Source organism: Strix aluco, chromosome 2, assembly GCF_031877795.1.
Source record: "Strix aluco isolate bStrAlu1 chromosome 2, bStrAlu1.hap1, whole genome shotgun sequence".
NCBI lineage: Eukaryota > Metazoa > Chordata > Aves > Strigiformes > Strigidae > Strix > Strix aluco.
The window spans coordinates 33,237,885-33,257,390 of NC_133932.1; the positions used below are offsets into that span (position 1 = coordinate 33,237,885).

Here is a 19,506-nt window from a genome sequence, read left to right on the forward strand (position 1 = left end):
AAGGTCAAAGCCACACATCATGATGTGTTGCTTCCTCAAATCATAGAGGGTTAGTTAGTTCCTTTGCAGCAAGTACAGTTTGTTAAACTGACATCTGAATTCACCACAGAAACTTCCTGATATGCTGTGACTCTTTCAAGATACTAAAAAGGAAAAAAGGAAATCAAAGAAGAACCAAATATGCTTTATTTATTTTTTTCCCACTGTCACATATTTCTTCGTTGACAGCAAAAAGAGTTTCATTTATTTTCTCCAGCACCATTTAATAAGTGGTAGACCACTAATACTGATGGGAAAGTTGAAATGTAAAAAGTAACCAAATAAAGTAGTCTCTTAGTTTCAGGAAAACAGTAGATTTTTAAAAAATGGAACTTGGAATTCTTTAACCTCAAGGTCTAAGCCACAAAAGAGTCTTCCCTAAAAAAAAAAAAAAAACCAAAAAAAAACCAAAGGCTTGATCATAAATCTTTTGTCACTTTCAACTTATTTAAAAATACCTTAGCTGAAGGCTGTGGATGGCAGAGCAATAGAGTTACACAGACTGAAAAATAATAACCTGCTTTTCAATCATGGTATTATAACAGTGCTGGTGGTCTGAATGGCCTGTTTGTAACCTGATGATGACATAAATAAATGAAACTGCCTTTGGAAGTACAAAAGCACCTTATTATAAGATCTTCTATGAGCTCTCACAGCCAGGGGCTGGTTTTCTTAATTATTGCTTATCAGCCCAATGTGTCACTGCAGTATATAGCAAACTAAACTTCCCAAAAGCAAGCACAGATATTAGAGCTTCCTACTGTAGTCACTTTAAAAGAGACCATTCTCCTTCCTTTCCCCGAGACTGACTTCTCTGAACCTCCTGAGAGAAACTCCTGAAGGGTAGACACAATCCAGAAGAAATGCTGGAAAATGGCAGTAATAATTCCTGTCTTCAAAGGAAGGAAAAGAAGAATCCAGGGAGTTTTGGGGTGGCCAGCTTCAGTTGCCTGGCAAACACTTGCATGAAATAACTATTTTGTAAATAATTGGTAGGAAATGAGCAAGAGTTAATATGAATCTGTCAAAACCAGGTCTTGTTAACCTGATGAATTTCCTTCTTTAACAGCTTAACAAGACCTGTGGGTGAGGGAAGGGCTCCTTAATAAGCCTCTGATCCTGTCCTCATGACATTTTCATAAACAAGTAGGACAATAGGCCACTATATGGTAGCTGAAAGTGTTATTAACTCTCAGAGCTTCACTGTCAAAACTGGGGGGATCTACAGGGGTCTGTGCACCATCTGGGACTCCTTTATGGATGGTTTCTAGTGAGTACATTTGCTAAATTTGCAGGTACTACCAAGCTGGTTCAGGCAACTAGCATGGCTGGGGACAAACTGGTCTGGACAAACTGGAGAAACAGTTCAGTAAAAAAAAATACCACATCACAAAAATGTGCAATTACACATGGCAATGGCCCTAAACTCAGCCTGAAATTATCATTGCCTGTATCACAGAGGGGTCACCCACCTTGCCCAATTCAGTCAAGGAGATCTTCTCACAAGGTGTGTGAGCAGCAGTATGGCCTTCAAGACACAGAAGATGTTTTTCTGCCCAACTCAACATGGGTGGAAAAGCAGATCTAGTTTTGGGCATCATATTTTGAGAAAGATGTGGACTAATTACAGAGAGCCTTGGGCAAGGTGGTGGTAATGGTGACAAGCTTAGAAAACTTGACCCTCGTGGACAGGCTAAATGAATGGAGGTGTCTTCTAGTCTATAATAATATGGAAATATATCACTAATGAAGCAGGGCTTTTATAAGCAATACTGTTCATTGCAGATTGACCTTGCCATGCACCATAGCATAAAAAGCTCACAGGGGGATGTAGGGAGTGATGGTGTGAGGTGAAGATGGAGGAGAGGCTTTCACATTACTTTCTCCTTTTGCAGAGGAAATGGCCTTAGATGCAAGGGGAACGTAATCAATGGTAAGCACTAAATTCCCTGGGGGAATATAAGAACGACAATAAAACGTAGCACTTCGTTGAAGCACCTGGGTAATGAACATTATCACAATCTGAAGCAAATATTGTTGATACAACTCAGGCTTGCTTGGCTCCATGTGCTGTGCAGAAAAGGAATTGTTGGCTCCAGTCCTCTGGTTCCCTTTTTCCAGCCTTGCCTTAGGACTAGAGATGGTTGTAGTTGTGGGATAACCCTGGACAGGCCAGGTCTATATGTATAACCTGACATGTAGGAAGGCAGGGGTACAGCTCCAGGCCACTGGGTGCAAGGGTCACCCGTCTCCTATACCCACCGTCATTCCCTGAGGTGTGGATGTGCCTGCATTTCACCTGTTTCCTTTCCCAGGCATGTTCAGAACTAACCAGCTGGCACCAACAAAAGCCCCAGGAACAACAGAATTAGTAACAGAGACAACATAGCAATAAATATAATTGTGTTTCACCTCATTGCAATATAAATGTACAATTTTTGGAGGGAACAATGGGGGGGGGGGGGGATATCTGCTGCTATAATCTGTCATTGTTCTTCAGATGGGGGTTTCTTCACAAAAAGAGACTTAATTTCTCCTTCACTGTTCAAACATTTTGCTGGTTCCCCCAGCAGTTGCAAGAGAATGTTTAAATTCCCAAGCATTGGCTGCATTCCTGTCAGATGGCGTTATCTTTGTGGTCAGGACTGAATATTCTTGGCTCTAATTTCTAATGGATTTTCATTTTGAAGTCAAGAATAATTTTATTGGTATGAGGAGCTGGAGGATACAGCAGGGTGATGATGTCAGTGTTGTCTTCCCCTGTTCACTGATCATTACTTGTGTGATTTTGTTTTTTCTTTTTGAACATTTAGCACTTGGAGCCATGACATTACCTAATAATCATATTTTTTAAAAAAATAAAAAAGATAAAAGATAAGGAAAAAGAAGTTTCTCACAGAAAAGAACCCAAAGAGTGTTCCTTACAATATCAGAGAAAAAAAACCCTACCTCATTGTTGAATACCTTTGTATTTAATACATTTTTGTCGTCATTGCTTATGAGTTAATTTTATGAATTTTTACTTTGGTTGTCTGGGTCCTGGTTTCTACGCAAGTGTGCTCGTAGAACTGCAATCTTTTCTTCAAAGGAAAAAAAAGTTCCACTCCCAGGTTATTGGAAAAAAGAACCCTGTCTCTTGTTTATTCATTTATTTAGAAAGCACATACAGCAATGCATGGGAAGGGGAAAAGAGATGCAAAACAGGTGAGCATACAAATCCATCTCAAAAGAAATAGTGAGACACTTCCCAGATGATTAGTAGTACATCAGTCTATGTGAGCATTTAAACTCTTGTACCTCTAGTTTAAAAAAAGAAACCACAGAGAATTTCTGAAGAACAAGGTAGATGTCTATATTTCAGAAATCCCACCACAATCAACTTGTAGGCAGCAATGTTTCTGTTTTGTTTTCTGTTCCTGATATTTCCTCAAAGAGATCTATCTTGCTCACGCTATGGTTTCTTTCCTCAGTGTCCGCCTCTGGTGACAAGTAAGGATACTTGTGAAAGAAGATTTCCCCTTAGTTCTTGACCTTTTCTTTAACTTCTTCTGATGCTTGAGTGAAATTCCAAGCTCCTCCATTATCGCATTGAAAGAAAGACACTGGTGGAAGATGGAAATGGCATTAAACACTTCTCATCGAAGGCAGAGTTCAACCATACCCTTTGCACAAATGTGGGCTTTTAGAAGCAAGCACCTGAGCTCTGACTGGCGGGCTCAGAAAGCTTCTCTGCTGAGTTCTTCCAGCTTTGAATAAGCCCCTAATGTATGTCTGTATAAGTCATGGCTTTTGCCTAACTTGGCTTTCATTGAACTTAATTTAACTTTGACTTAGCTAAAGCTGATAAAGAATGTTTCTGAAATTCTACACAGACACATTTGCAATGTTTTGGTGGCTTCATATCATAAAACTTACCCTTTTCAGTAGGTAAATTTCCTCCTGACCTTAAAAGAAAAAAGATCTTCTTTTTTAGATCACATGTACACTAGCCACAAAAAAAATGGGTATACTAGAGAAAACAAAGAAAACCATTTTTTAAGATTTCTTTGTGGTTTAGTTATTTTCCCCTCACGAAATTAACAGACATTTCTATAATATACCACAGTCCTCGATCCTATTCTTTCTTTGGAAAGAATCTTTTTCAAATATTGTGTGTTGAAGGAAGGAGAAAATTACCACAAGAATAAGGTAGCTGTATACTTTAGAAGAAAAGCAGAAATCTTTTTTCTTCCCACTATCACAACAGTAACAAAGACATTTCAGGTAAGTGGAAACATCCTTTAAAATCTACATATGGAATAATTACATGTAACACAAAAAAACCACAAAGACACTTTAAGTGGAAGTATCTAACAATGAAAAAAAAAAGTTCCATGCAAATATATATAAATAGATTATTTATATATAAAATGAAGTGATGGTAGTAGCATGAAACAAAGCTTTAACGACTTTACCTTCATCAAGTTGAATAAATATTTCCTACCAAACCCTTTCTAGAACTGCAGAACTGACCAGCTTTAAAACAACTGGTTAAAACTACAGTTCTTGTAAAATGACGGCAACAGCACACAGACATGGTTCTCTGTATCAAATACAAATTCCCTTCTAGAGTGATACCAATGCAAGGTAAGCAGTGTTAATTTCTTAACCAGTAATAATCCAATAGTGACCTCAGTTATACAGGGCTAAAAAAAGTTAAAACAGATATACTATTCAAAAAGGAGAAAATGCAAGCTTTCCTAGTAGCCAGCTGTTCTAGAGGAATATTTTCAAATGCAAAAGAGACTATGAGGGTAACATGGATCAAGGTTAAATCATTTGTTTAAGGTAGCTAAGGAATCCCAGAGAAGGGAATCCCACACACCGTGCTTCTTCCTCTCCACTGTAAACTCTCCCTATGATGTGTGTAATCCTGGTTCTGCAAACAAGTTCAAGACATCAGTGCATCAGCGTGTGTATGTATATTAAATGTGTATGATCTTGCATATGTCATCATGTCCATTTGTGGGATAAGCTGTACACAGACTAAGATCCCATAGTATGTTAAATCTATAAATTAATATGCTCTTTCTTTGAGATGCTTAATTTTTGTTAATATAAAATTCTTTAGTATACATAAATTAAACTACTATTAATTCATGCCAGCCCCAAAATGTAGTAAACATAGACCAGGGCAGTGTACTGCTTTTTTTTTTTTTTCCCCAAATTACTGTCGGGTAATAGCCAGGAATTTGCTGGTGCAATTATCATTTAAATATCCCCTTTGACAATGTAATATAGGAATTCCAGTTTTACTGGAGTTAGTGTCAAAGGTGTCTGCTGCAGCTACACACCCTCTGGAAGCAGAGGGTGAAGCAGGTGTCATCCTAAAACAGACACTATTTCTATATTGCTTCAGGCTTTTTTAGAGAGTAGCACCACTTCTTTACAAGCTAATAAAACTGTATGCTCTAAGTGGCTGACTTAGCATGGATAATTTCTCTCTACTATCTTACTTTTAACTGAACTTTGAAAATGTAGATTACAAAGTGATCCCAGAACTCCATGGCAAATAAGCAAATGATCATATTAACAGTTCGTAGGATTGATCAGGTTTATTTTTACTTTTCTTCCCCATTGTTCTTACTAACCTATATGTTATGTGTGTATTTAATAATATTCATCAGTCTCTGAAATGTGCATACAGGAGTGATTTCTGCAGATGAAATAGTACATTTTACTGCCTTGTTAATAGGCTTGTATTTTAATTTTCAAAACTGATTCGTATTATTCAAACTATGCAATTATCATAATGCTTTTCAATTTCACATCAACAAAATAGTTCCATGAAGATCATTTTACAACTGCAGATAGACATTTTGCTGACATTAAGTATGCGAGGTTTTTTAATATCTGACTACATGATTTATGAAGTGCCCGCTGGTTCCACTTCCAACTCCATTTTGAATATTAAAATAAATACTGTCAGAAAGACTTCAAGCTATTCTTAGGAATGGCTTTAATTTTCAGGTCTTGTCTAAGAATTAAACTTTTTCCTAATTGTTCATCAATAGCAGTTACATCTAAAACTGAATATAAAAACATTACTGTTGTCCTTGATGATCTTTTCTGTAAACTGACTGTGTTTATCCACCCAATGAAGTATGGAAGTAGGCCATTCAAAATCTGAAAGGGCTCTGTCTTATCGAGACTCTCTCCTATCCCATCCTGGCAGCACAAAGCCCCAGTGGGTTGATTACCCCACGAAAGAGAATGAAACACACACACTCAACACACATGGGAATGGGATTGGCCATCCTACAGAGACAGGAGGAGGGTTTACAGTGACAGCTTCCTGGATCTTACACCTTGCAGCTCCTGCTCCTGGCTTTGTAGAAGCACAAAAGCAGTTTTACAGTTACATTACACTCAGTTTCGAGGAACTTAAACCATCATTGGCATGAGTTTTGTCAACCTGAAACAATGAATTAAATGTAGATTTAAGACCCAGGACTGATCCTTCAAAGATATTTCAATGGTTATGGACATAACTAGAGTTGATCAATTTTGTACGTATTCCTGTGTCTGAGATCCTACCACCTCTGAGAAAAACAGTTGGAGGTGGCAAAAAGCATTAAAAACCTAGGAGACACACGGCTTTCTCTGTCCCTCTGCCTTCACACATAGCTTCAGATGGTCTAAAAGAGAAATCTGAGATGATACTTTGAACTTCCAGGGGTTTGGTTAATCATTCAGAAGGACAGTTACACGTGAACTTTCTTTTGAGCCCCAGGAAGCATAGCTCAAAATTCTATTTATCTCCAAGCTTGTGTGTGCAATTAGGAATCTGAACAGATGTCTGAAAACTGGAATTGCCCTGAACTTTTCAAGCAGTAGAAAACTGTGGTACAGAGCATGTACAAACTCAGCCAGAATGCTGTAGGATTTACAGAAAAATCATGGACAAGGAACTCATTCAGTGGGGACTCCCAAGATGGCCCTCTGAACAGCACCATGCCTGCAGCATAATTACAGTAGTCTTTAAAAAGGGTATGGTGGCATTAAAATTCCATTTAAAAGGGTAATATACTGTTATTTTAGTTTCATATTCGAATAGCCAGACTGAAAAGGTTTCCTTAAAAAGCCATTTTTTTACATGCTGTTAAGTCCATCCACTTTTGAGGTGTTACCCAGAATGAGAGCAGAGTACGTACAGAGCAATACATTTAACAACAGAGTAATAAGTTTAACATTTTGCTTTTAGTCAGCCTAACTTTCTCATTCTAGCAGTGTCAAATTGCTGCAGGACATGGCATGTGAGGCTAAAAGGAAATGTCATCCTTTAAAAACAGAATAGATTTTGCTCTCCTTGTGATGTGAGAGTCTCTTCGCCCTTTGGTCATTTCAGCGGGCTTGGTCATGAAGCTCCCAAATCCTTCCTTACACTCCCATACAGAAGACTGTTAAGATTTAGGATAATTACAGATCCAGAATTTTTAAAGTAACATAAAATAAAGTAGAAACAAGACTGAAAAAATAAAAAAAGAATCTGTAGTCAGGATTTATTGATCTGCTGCTTATGCTGCTAGGCTACCACCAGGGACAAGACTTTTAAATTGCATCTTATTAACACCTTGCAAAACCAAAGAAATAACGAAAAGAAACCCAAAACAATAACTGGTGAGCTGTGTTGGAGAACAGACAACTATGAAAATCAAAGGATGCGAGCCAGGTTTTATTCTAGAAGAACACCTGACAATATCAGGCACAGTGAAGAAAGTGCAGAAGTCAGGATTTTTCATCTGCAGAGCCCTCATCACTGTGGAGGACCCATAGCTGGGACACTGACATGTCTTCTGCTGAAAGAAAAGTGATTTGTTTGTGCCTAGTGCACTGAAGGAAAAATATCCAAAATAGTTTCTCCTAGTGAGCAAACTGCTGTTGTGACACATTAAGAATCTGTTTGAGTATGCTGTCACTGATGGCTAATTGCATGAGGAGATCACTAAATTAAGTCTTTCAAACTGTCAGAGTCTATTGCACAGTGATTGTCAAAACAGTATGACAATAATCCATGGGGTATTTTAACTCTTCTTCAGTTATATAAACTCTTCCTCAGCTTCCTGTTTACAAGAAAAAAAATCAGTAAAGCTACTTGCTGGTCTCCCAAACCATCTAAACACAAATGGGGCTGCTCAGTGAAATGGGACTGTTCAGTGAAGGCATAGATGGCCACAGATGTGTTTTGAGGTGGGGTTATGGCCTAAAAATGGAGGGGGTCAAGCTGATGTTTGTTGAAGAGGGGGAATTTGCAGACCTGACAACTTCACAAAAAATTCTATTTTGCAAGAAACTCACTGAGATAGGGAATTTTTTCCTTCTTCCCCTTCTTCTCCTCCTTTTTTTCCAAAGAGCTAAAGATGTGAAGCTTCAAGGCTTTGATCCAAGAGAGATGGCACAAGCACATGATACTGTGGCAGTACTTTGAGGAAATATCAATCTAGTCGCTGCAGAAAGTGTTACTGCTGTCCTTGGTCTAGTTCCACAATGCAGGTGTGTTGTTAATCCACCCTCCTTCTGGCTCTCTGAAATGGTGATCATATTGCCTTTGTTCCTCTCATTCTTCTCTTGTCTCATCTTTTCTCCCTCCTTCTTCCTGCACCTTTGCTTAATTGTTTTGCAGACTGTTTAATGAGGGCAGGAACTGCCACTAAATAAAGGTAGGCACACTGACCCCAGCCAAATAAACTTGGTAATGGTTGGGACTAGCTTATTCACAGCCCCTTTGCTTTCAATGGTAGGTGGCTTCTGTGTAAGTCATACGCCATTTTTTGCAAACACTTACTCATTTGAATATTTTGGGAGTTCTGAGTAAAATGCAGCAACAGCAAACCAAAAATTAATATAAAATCACATAAGGGTATGCTTATAGCCATTTTTCTTCCCAAACAGCTCTGGCTATGCTTTACTGGTATTTCAGTGCCAGAACTTATGAAGTCTGTCGTGGCTTACTCATCACAGGGAGAGTTGTTGGCTCTGTGCTGATTGCACAGCAAGGTCCCCATGCAGACGCACACCTGAGAACAGCTCTGGTTTGATTATTGGGTTCTGGATGCAGCTGCAAGGCTGCAGGTTGGGAAGATTTATTTTAGGAAGTGTTATTTTGTGGCCAAATTTTGAAGTATAGCAGTCACAGAATCTTAGAGTACTGGTAAGCAGAAAATCTTTGAATGTTTTAACATGCTTCTTGAAGCTTGTTATGTCTATGCAGGAGTCCTCCCAGGTGCCATGCACTTCATGAGAGATGCTACAGGCTGTGCCTTCCTTGAGCGTTGCTGTTAATCTGAGGGCACCTGCCTTTTCCTGGAGCATGGCAAACCTTGCAAAAAACTGCTTTTACAAGCATAGATTTATTAGCACTCAGGTGGCATACCGGCTCTTCACTGCCTCAGCTGCTGGTGTAGCTGCTAAGGAGCAAGGCTTTTTAATAACTTTTTTTGTAGCTAGGTATGCAGCTCCATTGGAGAAGCTGCTTTGTAATTCCCACAGGCAAACCAATGTCTGGGAGGTTGTCTGTGGGGACAGCTCGACACAGGGAAATGATGACTGTTACTAACAATGTAACGGTTTCCTTGACGGATATGAAAATGTTTACCCAAAAAGTGACAGAAAATTTCTGGATTCTGCATTCATCTAAAAAGTGATTAGAAAACTGGTTGAAGCTGCAACCTGGAGGATTTCTTGCGTAGAGCATGATGGAGATAAACACATTAGGAATTTTCTTTCTCCTCGGAGAGTTGAGACAAGCTGAATTTAATTAGTTTTAAGTCTCTTCTACTGGGAAACTGCAAACAAAAGTGCTTTGTTAAATCAGGGATACAGAAGATCTAATTCAGGTCTTTGCTGGTAAGAAGGCTCATTTTATGAAGAATCAAAGCTTTCAAGACCCTATTCAAACAAGTTAAAATGCCATTTTGAGCAAGACAATTTCTTGCAGCATCTGGAGTGGAGCATAAACACTCATGTACATGGATGAGCACTGGCAGAGAAGAAATGGTATAGCCTAGCTATGAGCTGTACATCTTCATCACAAAAAATACTTAAACTTACTGCTAGCATAAATAACGCTGACCAAAAATTGTAATGCGAACAGAAGGAAAACACAGGTCACTGTATGCTCTGGCTTTTCTCAGGAGCCAGGTATGAGAAAAACAACTCAAGAGGAGAGCAGAGTTTTGCCACAGCACTTCGGTGATTGAGTGTGAAGGCATCCACTCGAACAAGTTTTCTAATTGCAGTAGAGTCCAGAAATGGCCCCTCAATAAAACAGATCATTAACTTGTTTGATGAGAAGGAACTGCAATGGGTAAGAAAACATAAAGTAGGTGTGAGGGGTGGAAAATGAATTGCTGAAACTGGTGGTAAGCTGGCATATAATAAAATACAGGTAAAAGCTAATCAGGTTTTGAAAACATGGTTGTTTGCCATGGTTCATGACAACCTGCGAGGTGGCATTCCTATACATTTTGTGTATCTCAAATTGTTGTCATATGTTTTTTGCTGGCAACAACAGATCCAGTCCATTGTCTCCTGCCCTGTCAGTCCCCAGACTAGCTGAGGACTAGAGGAAATCAAACTGTTAACCTTCCAGGGTATAAAAAGTATCCAGTGCCAACCTCCTACACAAAAGTTTCCTTGTGCGTTTCAATATGCAAAGCAATGCCAAGGCTTTACTGTTTGATATAAATTGACATCCTGATTTTTCCATAACGGAGTTTTCTATGTTTCAAAGCCTTACAATAGTGAACATCATGAATTGCTCAAGCCAATGGAGTTATTCTGTGAAAGATATATACTGGGGGTGCCTGAGGGTGCTTTTGTTGAATATGTTCTTAAATGTTAATGGTTACATGGCATAAAATCTAACTGATAGATATGGTTTTCTGCTATGAGAGTTACTTGGAGGCTTTGGCTAATGAATTTTAAATGGATGAATTAAAATTCATTAAATATTGACACTGGGAATAAGATATGCCAGCTAAAAATCTCTGGCTGCTTATAATAGGGGTTCAGAAAGTTAATGGAGCCCTGCAGGTTATTTTCTGAGGTTTATAAAGAACTGCCTGGCCCACTTGCTGAATGTTTCAGTGGAGAGCAAGCAAAATATTTCTCCATGCTTTTAGTAATGAGACTGCTATTGGTTTACTCAGGTTTGGTAGGAGATGAAAAGGAGGTAAATAATTTTTCTTACCTGAAAAAGGTGAATTACCCCATGAAATGACAAGATGACAACTGTGATAATTCTTAAAATCTACTACAGTCTATTGCACTCACTCTTTGCTGTAGGTGTAATTATTTTCTGTGATATGCATTTAAACTGCCCAAATTTCCAGGACTTTGACAATTTGCGTTAGATAAGCTTATCTCCTGCTGAAGCAAGAGACACTTTGAAGTCATTAACTATGTGTTGGTGAGTACAACTTTTGCCATTAAGTGCACTGTTTAAGTTTAATGCTTTCCATCGGACACACCTTTTTTCTTTCCTGACTATACAGTGTGAATTGAGGGCTGTGTTCGAATCCCTCGCTCCTCTCGGATTAACTTGCCACAGTCTAACTCCGTAGATAAGGTGGTGCCAGAGGTGGAGTTGGATGGATGGGTTTGCTTACACTGTAGTCCGTAAAAGAAACAAAAGGCCTTGCATGCAAGAAAAGAAAAATGGAGAAAATAAATAAAGGAAAGAAATAAAATTAAAAACAAACATGAGAATGAAATCAAAAGCTATTTAAATCAAAAGAGATTCTGCTTATGGAAGCAGAAAAGTTACAGATTGTATTCGACTCATGCTTTGGATTAGCTCAGTGAGAATATACACTGTATAGCATTTTCCATCTAAGCTTCTTATTTCACCAGAATAAAAATAAAACTGAGAAAAATCAGAAAGTAATACTGGAGTTGCTCGTATTCTACTTTCTGTAAAATTACTTCTGGAAAAGAAGTATGATGTTGCCACATTAACTCACTTAAAGATTTTGATTATTAAGAGACTGCCTATAATTAGCAATACATTGTTGTGAAACAGTAATACAGTTTGAGAAATGATATATGTATGTATGTATACATGTATCCCTGAATACTATGTTATTCACCCAACATATTGCTAAGTAAATTAACACTCCCTCATGGTGTAAAGCTTTAGGTCTATTTTAATTATGACTTCAGGAATGCATTGCCTTTCCCAGACTCTTGAACAGTTTCCAGGATATTCTGTTCCATACTAGCATTTGTACTAAACATTTTAATTAGCCGCAACTGTTCTCCAAAACATATTTGAAAGATCTCCTGACACATGAATGAAACAAAGATGTCGATACATTCTTTATGCATTTTGTGTTAAAACTGTTCTATAGGGTTAAAGTACTAATCAGAGAGCTGCTAGATGTGCAAAATATATTTATCCTTTATCTCTGACTTATTCCAAAACAGGGACACTTTAATTAATACAGCCTGCAAAATTGCTTCACATGAGCTGCATCTGTTGTTCATAGACAGTGCTATTGCCTTTAATGAGGGCTTGCTCAGGCACGTGTGGAGTTGTCTGCACGGTCAGGAGCTGCCCTCTCCTGCAGGATACTGCGAGGACCAAGTCCACTGACATTGGCATTAGGTGTCATGGACCTAAACTAATACCAAGTGCCATTTGGAAAATTACGATGCATGGTAGGATTCAGCTCACTTCCTTTCAGCTGCCTGAACAGCAGGTATGTAGCCTTAGCTAATGGTGAACCCTTACCGACAGCAAGGAGATAGAGGTGATTTATCCTATGCAAAATCAGATGTTATCCTCTCGAGGCCCTCAGCCCTGGCTGCTTGTTTTTCCTCAGGTGTCAATCCCTCTCATGTCCCAGCACCACTGCTGTATGCAGTGTAAACTGCATCTCGAAGACTGCGTTCAAAATGTTCTCCTTCTTCTCCCACTCATCCCTGCTGCCTTTGTTAAGATTATTTTTCTTGACAGTCATTTCTGGCATTTAAGTCATCAGCCTTGCAGGATTACACCTTGGATGAAGAGAATGATTTGCCCATGGAAAAGCTCCTGCCCTTCCCATCTGGAAGTGCAAAGTGAGCTTAAACAACTCGCTTCAAAGTAGACGCCTCATGTCTAGAAACCTGAGGTTAGGTAATGAACCCACCTCTTGGTGATTGGGTCAGGGGCCACTGATCCTGTAGTGCAATGTGACCCTCGTCCCTACAATAAGTTTTGTTGAAGTGAAGAGAATCGGGGCAGTTATAGCAGTTGAACCAAACAGGGCCACATCAGGGTCTAAGACATGTCCAGAACCAAACCAGCACCAGGAAAGGCAGCCAGAGTAAGAGGTTTGGCAGACAACTTCAAGAACAGACTCTGAGTTGCTGCTTATGTCTTGTCTCTTTTACAATGTCTGGTGGTTTGGTAAACAGGTGTTTACACTCTATTTTAATGATTGATTCTATCTCACAAACTGCTGTAATACTCAAGGTTTGATTTATACACAGCATTTCCTTTGTTTTTCCCTCTGCCCTTTTAAATTGCTCATTACGCTTCAGTGGAGATATCGTCAGAATTTCCTTGGCTCCATAGTCTTACTTTACTGTGGCATCCATCACCTTTCAGTGGGTCTTCCTGCTTTGAAGTGCATGATTCAGCACAGTGTGTTGACACCCTGTTTTGCACACACTGGCTGTGCAAAAAATGCTTTCTAGAGCAAGAGAAAAGTTACACTTGGGGATTTGGAAGTACATTCCTGTTGTTACTCAATGGGCTGATGATAATGCCATATAAAAAAAAAAAAAATCAGTTGTGTTTTATTCCATTCCAATATAATTTATACTTGAAGTCTTAAAGATCAAGCAGAAACTGTTTGAGAAATTGCTCTTATTCTGCACTGCCATACTAAGCAGCACTAATTGGACTGTGGGTGAGGTACTTCCCTGTTCTTATTAATAAATTATTTGTCTTTAGTTCCAGAAACGCATGGTGAGAGTTCAGCAATACAAAATCTGCACTCCAGCAAAAAGACATGTAACTCAGTCACCTCCACATCCACAAACCTCAGCCTCCCAGAAACATAAGCAAGCTGGAAATGGATGACTCACCTGCTCAATATCACTGTTTTTTCTTGATTTATATATAAATTCACCAATGGCTACAAACACCGAAAGAACAAGCCCTGCAGCGAGCACTATGAAGATGCCCCCAATATTCTCCACCCCGAGAGCGCTGGCTTCTTTGCCGTCCTCCTCAGGGCAGCCATTGCCTCGCCACCACTTTTCCTTCATCATGTGCAGCTTTCCCTCCTCCTGGAGCTGGAGGATGGCAATGGTGATCTTGTCTCTGTAAGGAGACCCTGCAAGGTGAGAGCAAGACCATCAGTGATGCTTGCAGCAAAGTGAAGGCAGGAAGGGAGCAAGCTGCTGCTATCTGAAGCAGGATTGATTATTCCAGCTAGAAAGTCTTGGTTTCTCTTTGGCTGGAAGGGGAAAGATGACTATCTGTTGGTGTCTGCCCTGGGGACTGGAAAGCAGAAGGCTCCTTTGGTGCGGTTATTTGTTTGAGAATTCATTATAATTTCTAGGGTCTCCTACTGAGGTTTATTTAAGCCTTGGCAGTGGGTTTTCTTGCTAAGTAAATCCTTCATATCATGTTTGAATATTGCTTTCAGCATCCTTTGAGACTTTCCGCTTTGTATCTCTTCTATTTATTTCAACATCTGTTTATTTTTCCTACTGCATGTAAAATAAATAGCTGTCTAAGAAAAGCCCACAGTCAGGCAGATACATTCTCTTCTCATTTATACCTGCATAAGCCCAGAAGTCCACTTCAGCTACCTTACAACTTATAAGAGCACAAGGCGGCCAAGTTTTTTTTTCACATGATTTGCAACAGTATTGGCACTGAAAGCTGAAAATAGCAACTATTTCATGTTTTTTATTTGCAGGCCAACAGCTTATTAAATGATGTGTCTTCAAGCTCAGTAGCATTAATGGACCTGTACAGTACCTGGCAAATAGCTGGGTCACACTGGGCAGTTCAATCTGTTTAGGTTTGCATCTCACTCACTCTGCTCTGGCTCTCCATCTCCCAAAATCTCTGCCACCTCTAACTCCCTTCAACCAACTTGTGCTGCTGCAGAAGCACAAGTCTGTAGCCCTAAAGGAGGACAAGGGAGAGGCTTGCACCTCGCCCCATTTCCGGAGCAGTGCCTAGTTAAAAGCAATTGCTACCAATTATCTTTTTCCATGTTGCCAGAAGCTGGAGCTATCAACAATAATAGCAGCAACACTGTTATTAATTGTGATAGACAAGTGGAAGTTGGATTTGGCATTGTGAGAGAGACTTTTCTTTAGGGGACAAGGATTTTATGATAGCAAGCAGGAGATGGTTACAAGAAAGGTTGTTTGGCTCTAAAGGTTTATATGTGCCCCAAAACCTGCCATGTTGGACTTCCTACAGTTGGAAGCCTTTATTGTCTGGGCTGAAATACAATGTTGTCAGTCCTTTGTCCATGTAGCTAACTACCGTCCATCCTTTCCTCTCCTTCAGCACATTAATAAGACTATTTTCTTAAACCGTAATTTCACCAAAAGTCACATTTTGTTGCAAGTTAAAGTAGTTTCAATTCTCAATGCAAGCAAGGTAAACAAACTTTTAAGGCAGAACGTGTGCCAGAATTTCAGTGATAGCGTGGTACACATAGATATGGACACCTAATAAAAATCTTGCTAGGCCTTGGAAATTTGGCCTCCCAGCTTCAGTTTTCTTATATTGCCATGAAGGACATTATTAAAAATAATTGTACCATGAATACAAGTCCCCCTCTCTGCTTTCCATTTCCTTTAGCCCGCAGTACTGTCTGAGGAGAATCAGTGTGAAAAACATTGCAGTTCTTCATTTGTTGTGCCAACACTCAGCTATTTTTTAGTGTATCTTACTGCCAGCAGTAGGACATGCTGTGACCACAGATGCCAAGAGACATGTGTCAGATTATACAAAGTCCATCTGGGAAGCCAGCAATCAGCAGCCACCGCTTGAGGTAGTGAGCTTTCAAAGGAAAATACGCCTGCTGTAAGAATAGATGATTTCTATGCATGCTATTAAAGAACCAAAAATAAACACAACAGAAACCAAAACAGAAACACGTTCAAAACTGTCTTTACACAGAGAAGTGAATTATTACCACTGCAAGCAGCAGCGCCTCTCAGAAGAAAGAGCAGAATTGTTTCTACCTTAGGAGAGGTTTGTCACCCTGATAGATGGAGTCTATTAGATTGTAGGACTCATCTATTTTCCCTTGTCTGAAAGGACATAGCTGTTAGGTAAAGTGAAGCAGCCTGAGTCACAATACAGGATTTGTGTGGATGTTCATTCTTTCTTGTGATGTTTCTGTTGCCAGCAAGATTATCACAACTCATCTTGAGGGTAACAGGTACATCTATATTTCTATGCGTGCTTTTAAAGTTTGTCAAGTGTGCCTGAAGTGTTGGATCGGTGATGTTTTATGGGTAAGCACTAAAACCACACACAAATCCATCTCAACACCTCTCTGAATATTCAGCATGTCATTTATGGCCTCTGAGCTATTAACAACCTACCTCTCAGGCCAAGAAATGCATCTATCTACTTTCTTAGCAGTCTCCCAAATAACTGGTAATAGCTTTAGTTTTTGAATTACTAGCATCAGCACTGGCAGTGATGCTGGAATTAATACCTGTCCTGACACCTATAATAATGTTGCTTTCTTCAACTGAATTCCTCCCAGGGTGACATTTCTCACGGGTTTTGCTTAGAGGTGCTTTTGCTATAGCAGTATTCCAGAGTGTGTTAAGTTCACCACCATAGCTGCAGATTTTTCATTAGTAATGTTTTTTGCCAAGAATCTGATGAAAACCATCCTCTTTGTGACCCATTGGCTCCGTAATAAACATAAATGGAAATGTTTGCTGATGTGCCTAAACATCCTTTAACTTAACTCAGCACAAAGAAGTAGGAAGACAACCTATATCTGCAGTTTTTTACTTGCAGAAGCTGCTCTGATAAATAAAATAGTACATTTCCTGGCTTTATATAAGAACTTTCAAAAAGTCTTCTTCCTGTTTCTTTGGGATCCAAGTGGTGGTGGTATTCAGTCCATTCGCTAGAAATTTTGGAGTGCAAGGCACGCTTTTGCTGCTGCAAACCCTAGCTGTCTGGTTGTGCATTCTCCTGAAGGAACAAATGCAGACCAGTTAAGACTTGCTGAAATTTTGGTGTTGAATCTTCTTTTTTTTTCCCATACAACTTCTGCAATCAATAGTCTTGAATGCTATGAGAAAAATAACCAAGCCTTTGGGGTCCATGTGAATAGTAGAAGGATCTCCATGGCTTATCTTGTTTATGAAATCAATCTTTTAAAAATTTAAGATGCCTGATCATACTGAATTATTCCACAGTGCTTGGAGATGTCTATTCCCCTGAATCTTGCTGGTTTTCCTTAAGAAAAAATTAAGGCACATTTATCATACAAGAAACATCTTATAAATTTATTTCACAGCTGTATTTCCAATGGATGCACTCTCTCTGAGGATTACCATCTGTTCCAATTATCCCTTCATTGTTCTTGGTTTAAAGTGTGGCAGTTTTATAACTGCAATGAAACTCTTGCTGTACGTTTGTCATTATTCAGGATTTTAGCTTTTGTATCATTTTACTAAGGGTGAGAAGGCTGTTCTCACATAGCCAGTGGAAAAATGTACTTAAAATGTTATCTGTATGACAAACTGTCTGAGGTATGCAGTAGCATAAAGAATCACAGTTCAAAGTGCAGTGGTGTTTCCCCCCTTATTTATATCTGGTCTGTTACATCTGTGTAAACTGATATTGCCTTGAATAATTCCCCCGAATACAATAAAATTGCATAGCTATTAACTGACTGTGGCATGGTAAATGCATATGTGAGCAGTATGGAGAGGTATATTATACAGGAAAAAGATCTGGCTGCCCAGTGTTGATTATTCACAAGAATACAGCGCAAAAACCTGACATGATTTCTAATTTTCTACAATTAGAAAATCTTGGAAAGGACACCGGATATGCTAAAAAAGGTCTACAGGAGAGTTTGCAGAGACTGGGAGTCTTAAGAGTCTGCTTAGCTCAAAACACTGAAATCCTTGATGCAGAACCTTGTAACTGCTTCTCGCTGTTCTTATGTATTGCTCTGAGGTCATGAAATAGATCAGAAATTAATCTCCTTTCGTGCAGCTTTCTTTGGGATGCATAAGTTGGACATAACATTTATTCTGCCCATTTCCATTTTCCTAGAGGCACTACCTGATCTCTCAAGCTAAATGGAATTTCAAAAGAGTGACTTGCACCTTGAGCAGCACAGAGGTGCTACCCAGTTTGCTACGAATAGGATGCTCCTGAAGGCAAGCAGGTCACTCGACCTAGTTCCACAGATGTAGCCTGCACTGCTATATTCCCTCTTGCTTGCAGAGACTGCTTGCAAATAAGCAGGGCAAGAGTAGATGTTTTGCCTAAAAGGAGTCTCCTAGGGTCTGTTTTGATGAGAAAGTTTTCTAGAAGACTAGGACATGATTCAGATGGCCATCTGAACTTCTGCAGGGGACATTGCTGAGTGTACTTCACAACACCTGTGCTGGAAAGCATCTTACCAATAGGGGTTCCCACGCCGTAGCCTTTTGAGTCAATAAGCCCCCCGATCTGGGTGAGATTGCAGTTTCTCTGAGTCACGTACTCTATGCTGGTCGACTCCATTAACAGTGCGTAGTCCGTTGTGAGCACACGCTGGATGCCCTCATCGTTGTTCTTCACCAGCGCGGTCTGCTGCCTGTTGTTCATGAATGCCCACATCTTCTCATATGTTGATATTTTGGATTTCTAAGGAGGGAAAATGAGGGCACAGAATCATTCCAGCACCCAAATTACACTTGTAAAATATTCCTCAACCTTTTGTTGTGACCTATGCCAATAGCACATCCTGAATGAAAGAGAATTGGTAACAGGGTTTTCCTTCCAGCAGCCTTTCTCTCTTACTGTGCTTTATGCTGAGGAATCTCTTTTTTCATTCCTTTGCAGTGCCAGGCACTTCATTACTGGCACGACTGTGAAGTGCTTGGAAGTTTTCTGGGCTAATGCTGTTACATGGATTACAGCACAGTACCCAGTTAAATAGTGCAGCTGGATACTGCTGCACTCAGAAGCAGTGCTTCTGCCTGTCAGGGCAAACACACTACTCCAAAAGCCTGATGATGAATAAAGTACTGGCCCTTTTGTATTGATATCACTTGCCTAGAAATCATGTAATTCAAGGATAAGGCTTGAGAAACAAACCCAAAGCAGCTTCTAAGCAAACTTCTGCTTTCATTGCAATCAGACTTAAGGACTTTATCCTTCTCCCAGTGAAGTTAAGGGGGAGTTTGCCAGGAGGAGTGTATACATATCCTGTGTCA

At 39.5% G+C, this 19,506-nt stretch overlaps 1 protein-coding gene across 7 annotated transcripts in view; it reads right to left on the bottom strand.

Moving 5' to 3' along the window:
* Positions 1-3,150: 3,150 nt before the first annotated feature.
* Positions 3,151-19,506, bottom strand: part of GRIK1 (glutamate ionotropic receptor kainate type subunit 1) — a 178,005-nt gene continuing 161,649 nt past the window's right edge. For 5 of the 7 annotated variants that reach the window (XM_074814188.1, XM_074814185.1, XM_074814191.1 and 2 more), the window contains 3 exons: positions 18,709-18,934; positions 14,155-14,405; positions 3,151-3,641 (listed from right to left, as the gene is read on the bottom strand). In XM_074814188.1, the coding sequence (XP_074670289.1) occupies positions 3,486-3,641; positions 14,155-14,405; positions 18,709-18,934 (633 nt within the window). In that variant the 3' untranslated portion in view covers positions 3,151-3,485. Of the gene's footprint in view, positions 3,642-11,549; positions 11,716-14,154; positions 14,406-18,708; positions 18,935-19,506 lie in introns of all 7 variants that reach the window. The other 2 variants (XM_074814189.1, XM_074814186.1) reach the window with 1 other exon arrangement.